Source organism: Camelus bactrianus, chromosome 8, assembly GCF_048773025.1.
Source record: "Camelus bactrianus isolate YW-2024 breed Bactrian camel chromosome 8, ASM4877302v1, whole genome shotgun sequence".
Classification (NCBI taxonomy): Eukaryota; Metazoa; Chordata; class Mammalia; order Artiodactyla; family Camelidae; genus Camelus; species Camelus bactrianus.
Window position 1 is genome coordinate 19273172 of NC_133546.1, and position 21429 is coordinate 19294600.

At 38.5% G+C, this 21429-nt stretch overlaps 1 protein-coding gene across 8 annotated transcripts in view; it reads right to left on the reverse strand.

The window, feature by feature from the left end:
* The window catches only part of PHACTR2 (phosphatase and actin regulator 2), a 241290-nt gene that overhangs the window by 64560 nt on the left and 155301 nt on the right, over positions 1-21429 (reverse strand). For all 8 annotated transcript variants that reach the window (XM_074368237.1, XM_074368244.1, XM_074368242.1 and 5 more), the window contains exon 2: positions 18851-19018. In XM_074368237.1, the coding sequence (XP_074224338.1) occupies positions 18851-19018 (168 nt within the window). The remainder of the gene's footprint in view (positions 1-18850; positions 19019-21429) is intronic.

Here is a 21429-nt window from a genome sequence, read left to right on the forward strand (position 1 = left end):
CCAAGGGGACTCATGGGTTTTATTCCCCAGGGATGAAGGCTCGGGACTAGAACAATGAGCAAGTCCCCGATCCCAGATGGGTCAGGAAGTACAAGCAACCTCAGGAGAGTAATTAGAGGCCAGGATTTGTGAGCTACGTGAAACACTGCCTGTCTTTCCTTCTCCCAGTCTGATTCTCGTAAACTCAAGAAAGGCAGAAACGCACTAGACGGGCTCTGGGTTCATCTCGCTTGATGAAGAGTCTGGGTGTTTCCATTTCTTGTTTCTTCACATTCAAAGATAGTAAACCCAAAGCAGGGTGAGACCACAAAAGGCACAGACCTTTGAAGTAAAGATAATGATAAACATCCTTAGAGTATTTAAACTCTTAAACTCTTAACTTCCCACTCAGAACAGGATAGAGAACTGACGGAAAAACGAATCCCAGCCCTGAATGGTGAAGAGGTTTTTCAAACTAGAAGAGCATAAACATACCCATTAGAGAAGCTTCCAGAGAGCTGATTCCTTCCCCATGATCTGCTCTAGGAGAGCCCTATCCATCTCAGGGACTCAACAATGTGGATTAAAATGAGATAGTATCCCACTTCACCGCTGATCAGGCAGCCGAATAACAAGCAAGAGTGGGTATGGCAGAGACCTGAGCAATGCTCAACTATCCAAAACTACGGCATTCCCATTCATTCACATATCAGATTTTACTGCCCAGAATGAAAGGCATCTGAAATGATTCATAGTTCCGGCCAAATTTTTTTGAGGGGGTTACTTATCATCTTTAGCAGCCTGCTTTTAAGAAAAATTAAAGTATAACTGCCTTACAGTATTATTTTAGTTTCAAGTGTTTAACACCCGTTTTGTTTAGTTAACCCATGAACCATACATTACCACCTCGAATGAACAGGTGTGAGTAACCAGTCTAAGAGGATTCAGTAGGCGTTCCCCCAAACCCACATTGCTTACTTTCACATACATATAGAATCAGATCAGGTTTCTTAAGGTGATTAAAGAGTTTGTGCTCCTAGCATTTTAAACATTCCACTCTGATACCTACTATCTTGCCTGCACAACAGAATGTACAGTATCTGTAAAGGACAGTCTTTCTCTGGTAAAACTGGTCCAGGTCTAGACCAAACCAGGAAGGATAAACAACAGCTGATTTCTGCTTTACCCAGCAGTGAGAGGACCAAGAGTAGCTTCATTAAAGCTCTTATTTTCCAAGGCCAAACACCAAAAAAATGTTTGGCGTTTGGGAAAAAGTACCGTTTCACTGTAACTGGGACTGTAACTTTCCAAGTTTGATGGCAATGCTAACTTCCCACTTTGACATCATGCTCCCTTCCAGTACTCTCTCTTTCCACTCTGTTCAAAATTTCTGATCACATAGGCGATATCAGGGTGTCATCATTCTTCTTGAAGACTGAAAAAGCTAGAAAATGGAAATATATATTCTAGCCCTTTTGAAAATACATCTTGAGTTCAAATCCAGGCCTTGCAACTTGCAGGGGACCACAGGCAAGCTTCTAAACTTCTTCATCCCTTAGTTTCTGCATATGAAAAGAGGCAGTAAAACCTAACTTGGATGGACATTAGAAGGATTAAAATATCTTGAAAAGTGTTTGACACAAAGTAGGGACCTCAAAGATACTAGGCAGTCTTCTCCGCTACTTCCCATTTTCTCCGTAGACATGTCTGTATCCCTTTGACAATATTCTAACCTGGACATGCTTATTGATCTAGAAGGCAGCACAGGACAGGGGTTTGGAATGAATACTCAAGCCAGGCTTCCGAGGTTCAAATACAGGCTAAGTTACTCACAAGCCCTGGGACCTAGGGCAAGTTATTTCACTTTTCTGTGCCTCAGTTTACCCATAAGTGAAGTGAGGATTATAATAGCAACCTCCTCACAGAGTCCCTGGGAAGACTTAAAACATTTAATACAGCAACTGGCACACAGGAAAAACTCAACAGGGACTAGTTATCATTGTTATTAACATCCACATATCTTGTTCCTACTTTAAGTTTAATCCCAAATAAAACTTCAAATGAGTAACAGAAATAAGTCATTTTATTAAAAAAAATACTTTACTTGCTACATAGATAGCAAATTATACAAATTATTCAAAGAGAGTATTTTTTAAACCTCATGGGGTATAACTTAAACTTTTTAGCATTGGACTGATAAACAAAAAGGGAGGACTACATGATACCATTAATATGTTAACATCAGATTTAAATAGGTGATTAAATTTTTAGTGTGTGTCATTAATGTTTTACACTTGATTCAACTAAGAGTTTCTTAAAAAACAAATTACAGGGGCCGAGGAAGAGAGGAAATGGAGAATTGTTGTTTAATGGGTGGAGCTTAAGTTTTGCAAGACGAGAAAGTTCTGGAGATCCGCTGCACAGCAATGTAAATACACCTGACACTACTGAACTGCACATTTTAGAATGGTCAAGACAGTAAATGTTAGGTTATGTGTTTTCCATCTCAATTTAAAAAATAAATTAAATTGTAAGACATTTTTGGACTGCATGAAGCCTGAGAGCCATGTATGTAAGATGAAAAGTAGATCAGAAGGAATTTTCACTACACTGATGTATAATGTGTTCACTGTTTTCCAGGATCCAGTCTTCTCTCCAACGATGTTTCTATTCTTTTATATTTCTCACATAGTCTCTCATGCCCTATTTTACAATAGATACTAAGTAAATACTTACACTTTGGAATAAAGAAAATTTTGAGTATCCATTTCAAAACCTAGGGAATCTTAGTTTGGGAAAGCAGTTGAAGAAAAAACTCAGGACAAAAAAAAAAATGTTGTTAGCCTAGATGAGCAAATTCCTTTCATCTAACAAAGAGAAATACAAATTAAAACTATAATTTATATTCCAAGTGGAAAATCAATCAGGAAAATATATAAGCCAAAAAACAGTCAGTTTCCAGGACTTAGCCCTTAGTGATAAAGACCGGATTCGTATCACAGGATGAAAAAAAAAACAAAACAAAACCACAAAGGGAAATAATATGCAAAGGAAATAGAATAATGGACTTTCCTGACATAAGTTCTCCGACCCAGGCCAGAAGGAGTTCTGTAGGACCTTTAAACGTGTTTAAAAGTGGCACCACTCCAAAGGAAAATGAAATTAGGAAATCATCCACCCAAGTGAGGCATATAAACAATCAGATCCTCTTTTAAAACAATACAAAGTCACCAGGTCTCATCCCAATGGAAGTCTTTTTTATTAAAAGATGGATGGGAACATTGCTCCTTTCCCCCACATTCCCCTTGAGAATTCATTGTGATAAAGAAAAAAAGAAACACAAGGTAACCATTCTACATTTCATTCTAGTGGGTGTGGTTCTTTTTAAAATATCATTTATAATCAGAAATCAGCAAAATCTGATTATTAGCTATCATGGATAGCATCCATCGCTCGTTTGACAATGTCTTCATTGAATGCTCAGTGGAAATGCCTTGCTTATATGAGTTCACTTTCCTTAGAAGAATCTAACCCTCCCTGGAAAAGGCTAGAAGCCTGAGATCATAGTTAGCTTTCTAGCTCAACAGATTTAAACCTAAAGCTCAGCTTGAATTCAACAAACAACATCACATTTTCTAGAATGTACAGGAAACAAGAGTCTCCTTAATTCCATTTAGAAACAAGCGTTTATGGTTTACATTTACATGTAGAAGGTGGGTCCTGATGGTTTGGCCATTCATTATGCAACTGACTATCTTAAACCCGTGATGGAATCAGTAATTTCAACTACAACAAACATACAAAAAGTTGGCACTCATATTATATTACTCTTTCCCATAAATGGGTTTTACCCCTAGAATAGACCTATAATGAATAATAAATGCTCCATAAGTTAAAAGGTGGGGCCATAATGACTTTTCCCATCTATGTATGAGTAGAAAGATTGAACTAAGAAAAAATTCATTCTACTGGAGAAAAAAATGAAGAAGAATATTTAGTCTTCTCCATATTTAATGCTTAAGGGAAATTTGTTTTAAGATCATCATATATTTTTAGGAAAAGAGAATAAAAGAATTTCAAGAAAGTATTATGGTTAAAATTATTATATATCCACAGAATTCCTAACACTCATTTGATCTGATTAGCATCAGTTATAAAGTTCATAAGGACACAAATGGCTGAAATAAAACATGACCCCCACACCACCTCCATTTTGTGTCAGTGATGCCCCCACATTGACCTTTAAAAGGCTGCTACCATACAGAGCAGACAGTAACAGTTACTTAAGTTCATTAACCATTCATGAGGGAAGGGGTCCCCATTCTGCCTATTAAATTTGGTGAAACATCATTTTGTCTATTTTGGTTTTTCAAGACTCCTTAAAGCTCTTAAGCAGCTCTGAACAATGTGAACATGAAGGAAGAGCTGAAAATGGGTTTAGTCTTTTCCCCTCCAGAATTCTAGCACTTTCCAAATCACAAACATTTACTTGCTGATGTCCCATATTGGGACAGGATAAGGCCCATCAAGAGCCTTTCATTCATTCATTCATTCAGCGAACACTTACTGAATGTTTAACATAAGCCAGGCACTATTCTGGTTGCTTAGGATTTTGTCAGAGAAGAAAACAAAAATTCCCACCCTCATGGAATTTATAATCTAGTGGGAAGTGGGACCAGATAATAAACAATAGAAATAGTTTATAAACATTAGGTGGTAACATGTGCTATGGAAAACGGAAAAAATAAGGCAGAAAGAGGAACTAAGAGTGGATGATAACAAATATTGCCCAGAGTGGGAGACATTGGAACCTTCATACGCTGCTGGTGGGAATGTAAAATAATGCAGATGTTTTTGGAAAACAGTCTTGGCCATTTCTCAAAATATTAAACACTGAATTATCATATGACTCAGCAATTCCATTTCTAGGTATATAACCAAGAGAAATGAAAACATGTGTCCACAGGAAAACTTATACACAGATGTTCATGGAAGCATTATTCAGAATAGCCAAGAGTAGAAACAACTCAAATGTTCATCAACTGATGGATAGCTAAAGTGTGGTTTATTTATACACTGGAATACTATTTGATAATAAAAGAAATTAAGTACTGATACATGTCACAACATGGATGAACACTGAAAACATTCTACCCAGTGAAAGGAGCCAGTCAAAACCCACGTATTTATTACATGACTCCATTTATATGAAATATCAAGAATAGGCAAACCTATAACAGAGACAGAGAACAGAGTTGGCACTTTTGGAGGAAAACAGGCAGTGACTCCTAACGGAATGGGGTTTCTTTTTAAGATGATAAAAGCGTTTAAATGTGATTGTGGTGATTGTTGCATAGTTTGTGACTTATTGTTTAAAAATCACTGAATTATACACATTAAATCAGTAAACTGGTATATAAATATACTTACAAGATATGAGATATTTACTAAAGCTATTTAAAAGAAGAGTGCTGGGGGACAGGAGAGATACAGTATAGGATAAGGTAGACTGCATTGAGAAGTTAGCATCTGGACATGGATTTCAATGAAGGACACAAGGTAGTTGGTTAATCATAAAGAAATTAGGAAGAAGACCCTCCCTTTGTTTTTCATTCAAAAACACCAGAGTTCCCATCAAAACTTACCCAAGACTAAAGAGATAACCTGAACAGCCCTGTAACTGTTAAAGAAATTATATTTCCAGCTTAAAATCGTTTTTAAAAAGAAATCTTCAGGCACAGATTGTTTCACTGGTGAATTCTATCAAACATTTAAAGGAAAACTGACACCAATTCTACACAATCTTTTCCACGAATAGAAGGCAAGGAAATAGTTCCCAACTCATTGTATGGGGCCAGCATCACCTGGATACTAAAACAAGACAGAGAGCGCAAGAAAAGAAAACTGCAGGCCAATATTATGACTCTTCAATAAAATATTATTAAATAAAATCCAGCAACATAAAAAAAGAATAATATACCATAACTCAGTGGGGTTTATCCCAGGAATGCACAATTGGTTCAATATTCAAAAATCTATCAATGTAATCAAGCATAATAATAGTCTAAAGAAGAAAAACTACATGATCATATGAATGACATGAAAAACCATTTGAGAAATTCAACATCTGTTCATAATATCACAGTATCTTTGAAAATCAGGAATAAAAAGGAACTTCAGCCTGATAAAGTGTATCTACCACATACCTTCAGCTAACATCATACTTAATGCTTCCCCATAAAAATGGGAACAAGGCCAAGATCGCCCCCTTCACCACCCCTAGGTCCCAGCTAGTGCAAGAGGGCAAGAGATGAAATAAAAGACATATAGATTGGAAAGGAAATAAAACCATCCCAACTCAGATGATATAATTAACTACATAGAAAAACATAAGGAATCTTACTAGAACTACTAGAATTAGTAAGTAAGTTTAGCAGGGTAGCAAATACAACTGTATTTCCATAAACTAGCAGTAAACAACTGGAAACAAATTTTAAAATATGGCATTTACGATAGTTAAAAAAAAAAAGAGGAAAGAAATACTTAGGAATAAACCTAATGCTGTTTTCTAAAATCTTCAAACCACAAATGAAAGAAACAGAAGAGCTAATTAAATGGAGAGACATACCAGTTCATAGAAGATTCAACGTAGTAATCAGTTCTACCCAAACTGCAACACAGATTTAATGTAATTCCAATAAAAATTTCAGTAGGAAAAATTTGAGAATATAAACAAGCTGACTGTAAAATTTATTTGAAAAAGCAAGGAAATTAGATTAGTGAAAACAACTTTGAAAATGAATAAAGTTGGAAAAATCATAGTACCTAATTCTCAGACTTATGAAGCTACAGTAATCAAGACAGTGTGATACCGGTGAAGGAGCAGATACATAGATTAAGAGCACAGAATAGTGAGTCCAGAAATAAACTCACACAAATGTAGGTCTTAATTTTTGATAAAGACTATGTGGCCAATTAATTTTTTGTAAAGGCAATTCAATGGAGAAAGAATAGCCTTTTCAACAAATTCTCTTGAGAGTTCTTACATATGACACCAAGGGCATGATCCTAAAGGAAAGAAGTGATAATCATTAACATTAAGACTTTTGCTCTGTAAATGACACTGTTACAGAATGGAAAGACATGCTACAGTCTGGAAGGAAATATCTTTAATAACATATCTAACAAAGATATCATATGTATCTAGAGCATAGAAAGTACTCTCAAAACTCAACATTAAGGAAACAACTCAATAAGCATTGGCCAGAAGACCTGAACACACCTTTACCAAAGAACAGTACATGGCTTATTGATTTTTGTAATGATGCAAAGGCAAGTTAATGCAGAAAAGATAGTCTGTTCAAAATATGATATTAAAAAAAAACTAGACATTTATATGCAAAAAATCAACCTTGACATAAACCTCACATCTTACATAAGAAATAACACAAAAATGATCATAGATCTAAATGTAAAACATTAAACTCTAAAAGTTTTAGAAGAAATCATAGGAGAAAATTTTCATTACCTGGGGTTAAGCAAAGAGATCAGATACAAACTCGCAGAAAATATTTGCGAATCATGTATCTGACAAAGAACTTCTATCTGAACATGAAAAGAACTCTCGAAATGCAACAGTAGGAAAACAACACAGTTTAAAAATAGGCAAAATATTTAAACAGAAACTCTACCAAAGAGGACATATGGATGGTGGATAAGTACATGAGAAGCTGAACATGATTAACCATTAGGGAAATGACAAAATTTTACTTCATACCTCCTAGAATGGCTAAAATAAAAAATAATGACAGCACATCTATGTTCACAACAGCACCATTCACAACAGCCAAGAGGTGGAAGCAACCCAAATGTCCACTGACAGATGAATGGATAAACAAAATGTGGTGTGTGCATGCAATGAAATACTATGCAGTCTTAAAAAAGAGGGAAATGCTGCCACATGCTTTAACATGAATGAACCTTGAGGATATTATGCTAAACGAAATAAACCAGTCATAATAGGACAACTACTATATGGTTCCACTTATATGAACATAGTATCTAATATAGTCAAATTCATAGACACAGAAAGTAGAATCGTGGTGACCATCAGGGATTGGGGAGAGGAGGTAAAAGGGAGTCATTTAATAGGCATAGAGTTTCAGTTCCATAAGATGAGAAAGTTCTGGAGATTTGCTCTACAACAGTGTAAATATAATTTACTACTGATGTGTACATTTTAAAAATGGTTAAGATTGTAAATTTTATGTTTTTAACTATAGTAAAAAAAAAATTAATCATGACAATACCAAGTGCTGACAAGGATATGGAGCAACTGGAACTTTCTGACCCTGCTGGTAGGAATGCAAAACCCTGGAAAACAGTTTGGCAGTTGCTTATAAAGTTAAACATGTATTTAATATACGACCCCCAAATCAACTCCTACATATTTTCCCTAAAGAAATGAAAACTTTTGCTCACACAAAAACCTCTATATGAGTGTTGATAGCTCTACTCTACTCATAATTACCCCAAACTGGAAACAATCCATACGTCCTTCAATAGGTGAATATATAAACTCTGGTACAGCCATACCAAAGAACACAACCTGCCAATCACAAGGAGTAACTGATACACACAACACCCTGGGTGAGTCTCAGAGGTGCTATGCTGAGTGAAAGAAGCCAGTCTCAAAGATTTTATATGAATGGTTCCAATATTTATGACATACTTGAAACAAAATAGTAAAGAAGAACAGTGTTTGCCAGAGGTTAGGAGTTGAGGATGGGGAGTGTGTGTGTGGAGCAGAAGTAGGGTGTGACCATAAAAGGACAACACAGAAGAGATTTGGGGAGTGATGGAACTGAGATACATCCTAATTATGATGACAGTTACCCAAAGCTAAATATATATTAAAATTCTTAGAACTGTATACACACACACGCGTGCACACACACACACCCCAAACAGGAAAAACACAAGAGTGGTGAGTGACCAAGAAAATGATTTCTTTTGAGAAAGTCCTGATCACAAATGCAGTGACAGAGAGTGAACTAGCCAGTGGTTCCTCTGATTATCTGCCTCCCACATAAACCAACCACAGCCACTTGCAAGAAGCCTCAGTGGTTTTCTATTGGAGCTGTCAGAAAGATAAGACGTACCTTCCTGTGGACTACAGCTCATTGGCCCAAGGCCACAGTCAAAAAGAGAGGCAAGGCAGGTTAAAGTTTTGGAAAAATCAAAACTCTATTTGTGTTTTCTGAAAGGGCTAGGGTTTGACCCAGCAAGCACAAAGCAGTCCTCAGTGAAAACCCTCATTCCTCGGGGACCGGTTTCCTAAGGGAAGTTTACAGGAAATATTTCCAAGAGGGGCTGCCAAAAACTGACTACAGGTAACCTCGAGACCCCAGGGTCAGGATTGTGCAGAAACCATTCCAGTGATCTCTCAGCTGTGACCTCTGCTTTTCTTCCTTGGAGAGGAGCCACCAAAGGCAAGTTACAAATATAAAGCAGTTTTCACACATGAGAAAGTAAAAGGGAGTAGGGGAACATCTCCCTTTGCTCTGGAAGAGGTGAACCATATCTCGAAAATAAGGGAAGGGAAAAATAACACAGTTAAGGATGTTTTACAAAGAGCAATGTTTCGAGGAAGAAAAGAGGAATCAAAACAACAGCTGAGAGGTTGACAGGAGGAAAATGTCAGCACACAGCTGATGAGCTGTGCAGATCTGAGCCGGACAGCAGGTCAGAGAGACAGACGAGAGGAGGGGTTCACCAGAGACACCACAGCAAAAAGCAAAGGACAAGGTTCACGAGCCTGGGAACTTTCCCTTTTTGTTAACTCTCATATCCCCAGGGCACAGAACAGATCTGGGCTTGGGGTAGGCAATCAGTGAATATTCGCCGTACAAATGAAGAGGACAGGAAGAGTCCACCAGTGGCCACCGGGGAGCTCTGCCTGATGTGTGTGGCCTGCGTGGCCCATCAGAAGGCAGGCTGTCGTTCAATGAGAAGACCCACCTCTAGTCAGAAGTCCTGAGGAGGAACCAGAAAGGTGTGGAGGGTGTGCGGGTGGTGTTCTCTTCTGGCTGAAGATCAGGATGTACAAAGAGTGGACAAAGAAAGTGAAGAGCCATTTGAACGGATGGTGTCAGAGATGAGGGTTGATTTTCCGGACCATAGTATTGGTACAATAATCCAGGCCTGGCAGGACAGGGGCCCTTTCCATGAACGTAGAAATGACGTACTGGGCCGAGGCTGACCAAAGTGGCCTATGGAAGAGAGTCTGGGGTTGAACGAGAGAGGAGGGAGCCACCCAGGTAACACCATAAAACGCGGTATCGCGGAGGACAGCGGCCAGGACAGGAACCACAGCGGTGGAGAATTCTAGGGATTTCACAGGAAACTGCGTCCAAGAAGTTGGGTGCACAATACACTGGGTGCAGAGACAGGTGATACGAAGTAGAAGTGTAAGAAAGTAACCCTTTGAGACGTGGTGGGACAGGATTCCTGACTCAAAGGAGGTCTAATGTCAGGGGGGCGTATGCCCCACCTGACACCACCAGGGTGGGGCACGTCTGCAGGAAAGCACACAGAGCTGAGGGACTATGCAGCGTCCCTCGGCTACAGTAAATTGGGAAAAGGGAGAGATTCTCCTCCCTTCCTCCAATAGGGCAAGAAAGTGAATGGTACACGAAGGCACTTTCATATTCTTAGTGGAACAAGATAGATAAAATCAAAATGCTGTCATTATTGATGCAACCAGGCCAGTCCTGAACAAATCCCACCCTGGGAAAATCTTCTGGTTCTGCCCTACCTTCTAGATATAGAAAATAATCACTAGCAGCAACACTGTGCCTCTGTGATTACAAAGAACAGTATCTTAAATGAACCAAACGTAATTTTGATCCTAGCAAACTGTTCTTCTATGTGGACACTGCTAATCAGGCTAGTCATGCAGAAGCGAAATAATTCGGACCAAATCCTTCTTACAGCAAAAACTCTCGTATATAAAGCTAACCCTTGTATTAAGGTCACCTTTCAGTGATCAGTCCTTATTGAGCTGGATAGGAACGTATCGTCTAGAGAGGCCATGCTGCGCAATGACCAAAATTTTGGGCTGTGGCATCTTATTGCTTGGATTCAAACACTGCCTTTGCCTCCTACCAGGTATGTTTCCTTGGGCAAGTCATTTGAATTTTCTGGCCTTAGTGTCCTCATCAGTAAAACTGCGATAAAAGCAGCACTTAAACTTCATAAACTCTGATGATTAAATGAGCTAATACGAGTAGTTCTTGGAGCAGAACCGGCACGTGACAGCATTCAATTGAAAAAACTGCCATTATTATTGTTAGGGAGTACAAAGTACCTTCAGTAAATTAAAGTTTTTACCAGATGACTTTCTACCAGATTACTCTGATTCCTAGAATGCTGATAACCTGCAACAATGTTATCTAAAAATCTAGACAGGCATTCCTTCCCCATTACTAACAACATAAATAAATGTTACAATTACAATGAAAATAAATTGTCTTAATTTTCTTTATTTAGGAGGATAGCTTACTTTTTAAACAAGGGCAAAAGATAAGAAAGAAAAATTTCCCTTAATTATTTTATTGGCTTCTTAATAGTGTACATGGTTGTAATTGTGAGCACATGTTTTTGGTTTGGTTATAATTTACTGTCTTTATCTTTTTCACAATATTTTTTCAATCTTCAATTTATTTCATAAAGTCCTAAAGCACCCAGTGCTATATTTTTAGTTATGGTGGAGAGTCAATAAATAAGCAATTCAAGACACCTTTTAAGACTATATACCAGGTACAAATTATTATGTAAAGCATCTGAGGTGGGGCGAAGGTAAGTGAGACAGTCTCTATCATTACATGACTGACATGGTAAATTAGTAGTCAAACAAGAAGTCAAAATACAGACGTCACAGCAGGAGGACAAGCAAAGGAGGGGAGGTTCCGACCCAGCGATGCAGAATCAAGGTCAAGAACACCTTCAGGGTAGAAGACACATTAAAGACCCCTGCATGGCCGGCAGTACTTCACCAGGTGTAGCTGTAGGAAGAGGTGCTCAGATGAAGAGGGAAGGCCTGGGGACATGGGGGCTTGGGGCATGCTCAGCGAGGGGCTCTGTGTGATGGAGTCGAAGGCAAGTGACCGGGAGAGAAAGGTAAGACAGGAAAGGTCAGTTTGGCTTACACTGAAGAGGGCTGGAGAGTCTGGGACTCATTTAGTAAACGACATGGAGTCAGCCACGCCTTTGGAGCAAGAAGAGAAGAACTGAAGCTCCCCCTGAGGAAGTTTCCCCGCGGTGGCATCTGGGATGGTCTGGAGGGCAACGGCACAGATTTCCCCACCTATCTTCCCCAAACCACATCAATCTCTGCTGGCTCAGCCTGGCTCTCGGGCTGTGCCCCTGTAGCAGGAGGAGCTCCAGCCCCTGAGGGCTGGGGTCCGAGGAGGCCACTCCCACAGACCCAGCCCCTGTGTCCCACTTTAAGCAGCGAGTTTCTGTCCTGAATCGCTGGATAACTTCCTGTCCTAGTCACCAGCACTATTCCCTGGTTCCGTAAAAGAAAACGATGGGGCTCCTGTTTGAGGCTTCTTGGTTCTGGCACCAACTGCCCATGAATACTATCACCTAAGTAAAGGATGCCTGGCTATCAAGGCTTGCCTCACCTGGATGCTCTGTTATGCCACCCTAAATGGTGGAACACGTGCCACTTTGTTGTGAAGGACCCAGTGCTCTATTTGCTGGCCTGAGACTTGAAAGCTATCTTGGTTACTCAGCCCATGCCATCCTGAACTCTCTGCCTGCCTCCCTAGGGGGGTCAGATTCCCCTCCCAGGCAGGCTTCGTGCCAGAACCCAGCCTCTCCTTGCCTTCTCTAGCATTCCACAGCTTTCTAGGGCTAGCTCCTGAGTATAGCAAAGAGGCCACCTGCAATAATTGAGTCATAGAGTGAGGAGGGCCAGACAACGGGGACTGAGCAGAAAGGCTGACGTTAGAGACCTGCACTTGGAGAAATAAATTAAAGGTTTAGGAACTAATAGAATGTAGGCGATGGTAAGAGATAGGAAAGAGTCAAAGAACTCCATGGTCAAAGTCTGGATGCCAAAGAAAGCCATGTCTGCAAAAGCAAGGGTAGCTGGAGATGGCAGAGGATCTACTTTGGTTTAGAAAGTATTTGTACAAGGACTTTCCTGCTCCCCTTTCCCCTCCTCTGTGCTCATTCACAGCATGTCAGTACCTGCCCTCATTCGAATGAAAGTTTAAGGTAACGCACGAAATGTTAAGTAGGGCTAGCACGATGAAAGAGTCTGACGACCACTGCTGCCAAGTGACCTTTACGTTTTCTGTCTTGTACCATTAAAAATAATTTGTTCCTAGTCCTGAAATTATATTTTAATACTACCCCAAAACACAGAAGTATTTGTGAAAACAGAAGTTATGAAAAAAGTAAAGATTTAAGCTGAAGGCATTTTAGATGTTAAGCCAATGTGAAGTATTAATGGTGAATATTTGTTGAGGGAACAATAAAAAATTGAGTTGTAAGATCTCTGTTTGGTGCCATCGCCTTAATGTTGAAGGGTCATTCTTGTAAAAGATCACTGTTGTTGTCTCATACTCTGTTCAAATCCTGTGGTACCTTTAGGGAGCAGTGGGGTTAGATGGCTGCTCTGTGGTCACCTACCCAGTCACTCGGTGGTTTGAGGAAGTGAGGCTGGTCGTAAGCCAATAAGATCCTCTCTTCTAAACCGGAGTATAGACAGCACGTATTCACCACAGTTCTTCTGCTCTCAGACATCACAACCTCTCGCTGTGAAAATGTCTCAGTCTAACCCTGCAATCTTAGTCATACTTAACAGAATCCCTCCCTTCATCGTGTGAAAAGAGAATCTGATGCACATTTCTTAAAAGAAAATTCTCACTATAAAAATCTGATTTTTTTCTTAAAAAATTGACACCCAGAAACAAATTCATCAGTGCCTGGCATGGGCCATGTTTTCAATGCAGATGTGTGTAGACTATACGAATGGATTTTGAGTGAACATGCGGTCCTCAGGCTCTGCTGCCCATCGGGTGCTCGGGTAGGTGTGCCTGGGCCTCGGCTGGAGCCTGAGTTTGAGAGACGTGGGCACTGGGAAGAGAGCAGGGTGAGGAAGGGCATGTGCACAGAAAGATAAGGGTTAAAATGGATAGTGAACCTCCCTGAAAGGTTTAGGGGAAATGAGAAGAGGAAGGGGGGGGGTGTGAAAGAGAAAGAAAAGTCAAAGACAACCAAGATGACATCTCCTGTAAATCAAGTAAGATTCTGTAAAACAAGGAAGGACTGATCAGTAATGGCACGTGTTGTAGAGATTGAAATGGATGAAAATGAGAGAGTAACACTGCATTTCACGATTGGTAGGCTTGGAATAACTTCAGTGGAGTGCTGGTGTGGGGGCAGATTGCAGAGGGAAAGGAATGAGGGTGGGGGAGTGGAAGCAGCAGACCCAGGGTGGGCTTTCAAGACGTTTGGTCTTGGTGTTAACAGATCATGCAGAAGTTGCAGGATCGATCGTGTTTAGTTGGGGATGTTTGTATTGTCAGCTTTGGGGAGACGAAAGCATTTGTAAAGTACCAGGGGGAGGAACCCCTACCACTACTGATCCCCCACCAGGGGAAAAAAACAGGAAGAAATGAGTATATAGGGAAAAAAAAGTATAGTAAGATTTTAAGTTCTAAAGACAGGGAAGGAATAGAACTTAGGTGGGACCAAAGAAGGATTCTTTCACTCAAGAGAAAAAGTAAAGAAGGAGGGGAAGTAAACAGAAAAGACTACTTTGCTCTAGAACCTAATAGCCAATGGATCATCCTGAACAGAGCTGGAGATACAGGTAACTGTCTGGTTTAAAACAAGGCCAGAGAACTTGAAGTCGGGGCAGAGGCCCAGTCTGCCTTGCAGGACAAGACGGCCTTCCAAAATCAGGTTGACTCAAGGACCACCAAAGCAGGCAGAAGACAGGACCTTTCTTAACTCCCACCAGCAGAGTACATGTGTGAGAACAACAGCATTCATTACAACGGCGTTAATAAATCAGTGCTGCATCCTGCCTAGTGCCACCTAACAGTTCCTACAGCAGACACCCAGACTCGGAAAAGCGGTGTCAATAGCTGTGTAGCAGAATCCAGTAAGACTCATGTCCGTACAACTGTAAAGCCAAGAGCTTAGGGAAAGGAAAAACAAAAAGAGTTCCTTTTCTTGGAAGAAATTCATCTTCTTTCATATCCCAAAATATTGAAGATCTTGCCTAAGAGGTACTTTATAGTTTGCCAGACTGCACATGGCCTTGGTCATACCCAAACACCTAGGTTTCACTGTTTGAGACAATTTATTAAAGAAGAAAACACCTGTCTCTTGGTTATTTCCAAATGCATCAGTTTTCCTCTAGATGTGGCATCTTTCTTCAATGTGAAAAAAAATATACGTTGCACTATTTTGTGCCTCCATTTATTTTAGGCTTTACTAATACATTCCATAAAGCTCAGCAGAAATTGAAGCCTTAAAATAAACATATATATACACATACATATATGGTGATAATAAAATATAGAGGATATTTGATAACATCTTATGAAATCCAAGTAAAACATTAGCGATAAATGGGTTTAAAAAGGAATGATGCAGAAAAATTCACAATGGATTGTTAACACATCTACTTGGCTTGTTTTTATTCTATTACATCACAATTTTGATGCAAAGACAAGGAAAAAATAAAAACAAATGAGGCATCTAGTAACTTTTCCAGGTTCTTAATGTAGTTTGGTAGTCTTTAGGAACTAGAAATAGAGTATCCACAAGTAACTTCTTAGAGCTCAATTTATATAAAATCCTATGTGAATCTGAAAAGGAAAGAGTGAATACGAGGATGGCTAGGCTGTCCTCAATACATATGGGCTAATATATAATAACACTGAGTGCTGTTTAAAATGACTTTTCTAAAATATTCTGGGCTAGTGGAAATGTTACAGCCTCCCTACCATTAAAATAATTTTTAAAAGGTGACAAGAAAAGATGAAGGAAAGCTCTTTGTAACTGTTCCTGCTTTAGGGAGAGAAAAGTTAGCAGCCCAGATTCAGGAAAAGGGCAAGAGAGACAACTGACTTGACTTCCATCGTTTCTTTTCAATGCCTTAATACTACTGTCTGGAGCCCTACACCCATCTTCGGTATCCATGGTAACTCAAAGAGCCAGATTCCCCCAATGCTTAGGGAAACCTGAGAGGGAGGCACTTAAGAAGGCCAGTGTACTTTCATCCGCACCGAAGAACAAGGCAGAACAAGACACCCAGCCAGGAATCAGAGGGAGTCAAGGACCCACAACAGAATCTGGAACTGAAAGCACATTAAAATTCAACTCATTCAACTCAGACCCGACTTGCTCCAGGTCACACGGCACCTTGGTGGCAAGGATACAACTAGAATCCAGATGTTCCCTCAGCACAGCACTCCGTCCATTGCTTCCCCCTGCCTCCTAACCCAAGAAGCCAACAACTAAGCAGGATTCAATAACCACGCTATCATCATTTGCCCTTAAGCCAAGTCTTTTTCCTTTACCTATCTTTTTATTATGGAAATTTTCCAACATCTGTAAATAGAGATATGAGAATAATAAACCCCATATATCTATCGCTCAGCTTAAATAATTACTGACTTGTGGCCAATCTTCTTTCATCTATACTTACCTCTCCTCCAGGACTATTTTGAAACAAATCCTAGAAATAGTATCGTCATTTTTTTTTTAATGGTATGGGTTTTTAAAAGTTTTTTACTGTAGTTCATATATAACGTTGAGTTAGTTTCAGGTATATAGCAAAGTGATTCAGTTTCTTTTTTTTGCAGGGGGAGGTAATTCGGTTTATTTATTTATTTATTTATTTTTAGAGGAGGTACTGGGGATTAAACCCAGGACTTTGTGCATGCTAAGCATGTGCTCTACCACTGAGCCATATCCTCCCCCAATTCAGTTTATATATATATGTATATATACACACACACACATATACACATATATATAAAACTGAATTTAGATATATAAATATATATATAAAACTGAATTTATATATAATATATATATATATATATATTATATATATATTCTTTTTCAGATTCTTTCCCATTATAGGTTATTACAAGATATTGAATATAGTCCCCTGTGCTATACTGTAGGACTTTACTGTTTATCTTTTTTTATATGTAGTAGTTAGTATCTGCAAACCCAGAACTCCCAATTTATCCCTCCCTACCCTCTTTCCTCTCTGGTTTGTTTTCTACATCTGTGAGTCTCTTTCTATTTTGTAAATAAGTTCATTTGTGTCATTATTTTTTTTAGATTCCACATATAAATGATATCATATGGTATTTCTTTTTCTGACTTACTTCACTTAGTATGATAATCTCTAGGTCCATCCATGTTGCTGTAAATGGCATTATTTCATTCTTTTTTATGGCCAAATAGTATTCCATTGTAACTATATATACCACATCTTCTTTATGCATTCATCTGTTGATGGACATTTTAGTTGCTTCTATGTCTTGGCTATTGTAAATAGTGCTGCTATGAACATCAGGATGCATGTATTTTTTAAAATTATAGTTTTCTCCAGATATATGCCCAGGAGTGGGATTGCTAGTATGTATGGTAACTCTAATTTTAATTTTTAAAGGAACCCCCATACTATTCTCCATAGTGGCTGTACCAATTTACATTCCCACCAACAGTGTAGGAGAGTTTCTTTTTTCATTATTTCTTTTAAAATATTAAATGCTCAAAGAAATGATATACCTGCAGATACAGCAGAGACAATTTTCTTTATGAAGCTCTGGTGTCACTATCCTGTCCCCTCAAGCCATGTGTGGTGTTTTCCATTTTATTTCACAGCTCGGGAACTAAAGGCCAGCTCCTATCTAAGCACAGACCAGTAAGGGATGCTCTGTGATCCTGTACATACACGGACAATATTAGACTCTGGTGCAGTGAGAAATTCTGATGCAGGGATCATTTTAGATAATTAATATGATAAAAGCTAAACTTGTATCAAGAGACAAATGCCTTTCTACCTTAAACAAAATACCACTGATACTGGACACTTGTTTAAATCAGGCTTAATTCTGACCTGAGATTTAAAGCTAGCTTTCTCCATGAGTCCATATGAAAGGCATTAAATATTCTTATTCTCAAGGTTTAATAAATCCACAAAATGAAATAAGAATATAAAGTTTTCACACCAAGAAGTTTATGACTTCTCTAGGACACAGACCATTTGTTTTAAGGACATGCTGGAAATTTAAAATTAAAATTTTAATTAAAATTAAAATTAATAAATATAGCAACACTTTCATATAGCCATTTAAATTTTGCCCACAGAACAAATACATTTAAAAGACACTTTAAAAATTTTAATTAACAAATAGTATTGTGCTACTGGAACTAAGTAGACAGATAAATAATACTCTGTGTGTGTGTGTGTGTGTGTGTGTGTGTGTATGTGTATAAATGGATACTTACAGCTATAATGTTCACAAATAACATTAACACTTCTAATTTTCCATTTTACCTCCCTCTCCCTATACATTAATTTTATAGGATTTACAAATACATATTTTAAAACAAGACTATATTGGGAAGCCAAAGTGAGTAGAAAAAGAAGGCAAATCAAAACTCTAAGTTGTTTCACCCTTAAATGAAACAATTTTATTTCAAATACAGATTAATTTCTTCCGAAACAAAAAAACCAAGAAACCCTACAAGATACAATTTTTTACCTTTTGGAAAATTTTTAACTATTTATCTCCTAATGAAGTTATGATATTCATACCTGCTGATGTTTCTCTAAATTTGTCACTGGTCTTCTTTTTCCTCCATTTCCAAGGCTTGAAGATTTTACCGATGGTGGAGAGTTTCCCCTTTCTCTTGAAGGGAGGTGTTTGGGAACCTGCTGCTGGGCCATCTGAGTTTGCTATAGAAGCTTTGTCGAGTCCATCAACTGTATAAAAAAAAAAAATAAAGTCAAGGAAAAGCTGTAATAAAAGTCTGAAACAACATCATCTCTTTCTTCCTGTACTGTTAATAGCAAACACACCCACTTTAATTGAGATCTCATATAAAGTTTATTTGGCCCCATTTTCCAGCAGGTAGAACTCCTCTAATATCAATCAATCAATAAATCAATCAGAAACCACGGCCCTCCCCCTCCTTAGACAATCATTTTGGGGAAAGAGAAAAGAAGTGTAAGAGACATAATAGTTAAGGTCAGACAAATAAGGGCCTGTGAAGCACAGCTGGATCTATCTGCAACAACCACAGCAATATTTTGTGCAGAAATGGAGTATTCTATGCATTTCTGAAATAGGATGTTCCTCCAGAGACGAGTTTGGCATTCTCAGTAAAGAATATGACAGTTATGGCTAGTTAAAATCATGGTTTTTTCCTCCACAAAATAAAATTTAGTGCCAAGAAGCTAAATTCTAATTTTTATCGTGCTAAAACTATATTTTGCTTCTACTATAAAAAAGTTTTCAGCTTCAAATAAACAGACAGCTACCATGCATGACAAGAAATATGTGGAAAGTGTGGGTGTTGTATATAAGAGAACATATCTTTATGTGCCTTAATCATTTCACCAATCAAAAGAAAAAGCCCCAAACCTTAAGTTGCCTTGCACCATGTTCACAACAGAAAGATGGTGATAACGTATATTACCCCAACTATCAAATTTTAAAATTAATTTTTATTGACTTATATTTGATGTACAATATTATATAAGTTACAGGTGTATAATACAGTGATTCACAATTTTAAAGGTTATACTCCTATTATAGTTATTATAAAACATTGGCCATATTCCCCGTGTTGTACAATATATCCTTGTTGCTATTTTATATCTAACAGTTTGTACCTTAGTCCCCTACCCCTATCTTGCCCCTCCCCACTTCCCTCTCCCTAATGATAACCACTAGTTTGTTCTCTATTTCTGTGACTCTGCTTCTTTTTTGTTATATTAATTAGTTTCCCTACGACCAAATTTTAATGGCAAAAAACTAGAATCAGCTAAGGATGGATAAACTATGTATTATTCATGTAATGAAATAGCACTCAGCAATTTTAAAAAATGAGCCACTGATACCTACAACAACAGGAATGCGTCTCAAAAAAAACACTGTGCTAAAAAAAGTGACACACAAAAGCATGCATCTGTGGTTCTATTTATGAGAACTTCTACAAAAGGCAAAATGAATTTATGGAAACCAAACCTAAAGAAAAAAGAAGAAAGAAAGAAAGAAAATCAGAACAGTTGCTTCTTGGAGTGAGATAGAGATAGAAAGTAGTTAAGAAGGAGCTTAATGGGAACTTCCTGGGGTGATGGAAAGTATCTCAATAAAGGATTGGTTATACAAAACTCATCAAATGGTATTTATGATATTGTGCATTTTACTTTTAAAAACCATAAATAAATATTGAAGTCCAATTAATGGCATGCGTGGTGATGTGTTAAGGGGTGAAGTGCACTGATGTCCATCAAAAATAATAAATTGATGGACAGATGGAATGGACAGATGGATAAATTTACAATAAATTTAAGTTTTATTTAAAATATAGCAAAATGTTAACTGTTGAGTCTAGGTGGTGGATATGTGGTGGTGAACTGTATAATTCTTTCACCTTCAAAACTTTCATAACAAAATACTGGGAAATATTGGGAAAAATAAAACAAAAATTGAATGCAAGAACCTCTGCTTCCAGGAACATGGAGTAGACTCACTTCTTCCTATTTCTCCTCCTACATACAACTAAAAACACTGGATGTTTTATATATAAAATAAACATTTAAAAAACTACACAAGATGGAAAGAAAGTAGGCCAGCCTGGGATCTCAAGACCTAATTAACAACATGGAGGTAAGATTCTTGGATTTTCCTTTTGGCTCATGTATTCCAGACTTGCTGCTGAAGCAGTCCCCAACCTGAAAACACCAATGGGCAGAGACAAAAAAAAACCTCAACAAAAAACTGGTCTCTCTAGCCAAAGGAGCAGGAAAGCCTAGCAAGACAAAAAACTTTCAAACAATAACTGCTCCACTCCAGCCAAACAGCACAGAGGAAGCTATGACCATCCAAGCCAACAAAGGCTTAGTGGGGAGACAAGATTTCTACCCTCGTAAAGCTCTAACAAGGAGCCCCTATCAGAGTGCTGTCAGGGAGGACCAAGAAGGGAGCCAGGATCTTCTTGCACACCAGATGGTAATGAAGCAATCTCTACGGAGTCAATGGAGACCATGCAGGATCTTGAACTTCCACCCCTACCCGGCAGTAACATTGTCTCTTCTCCGCCTGCCCCCCTCACCACCCACCCGAGTGCTGGGGTCGTACCAAACCACTGCCCAGTGGGAACAAGGCC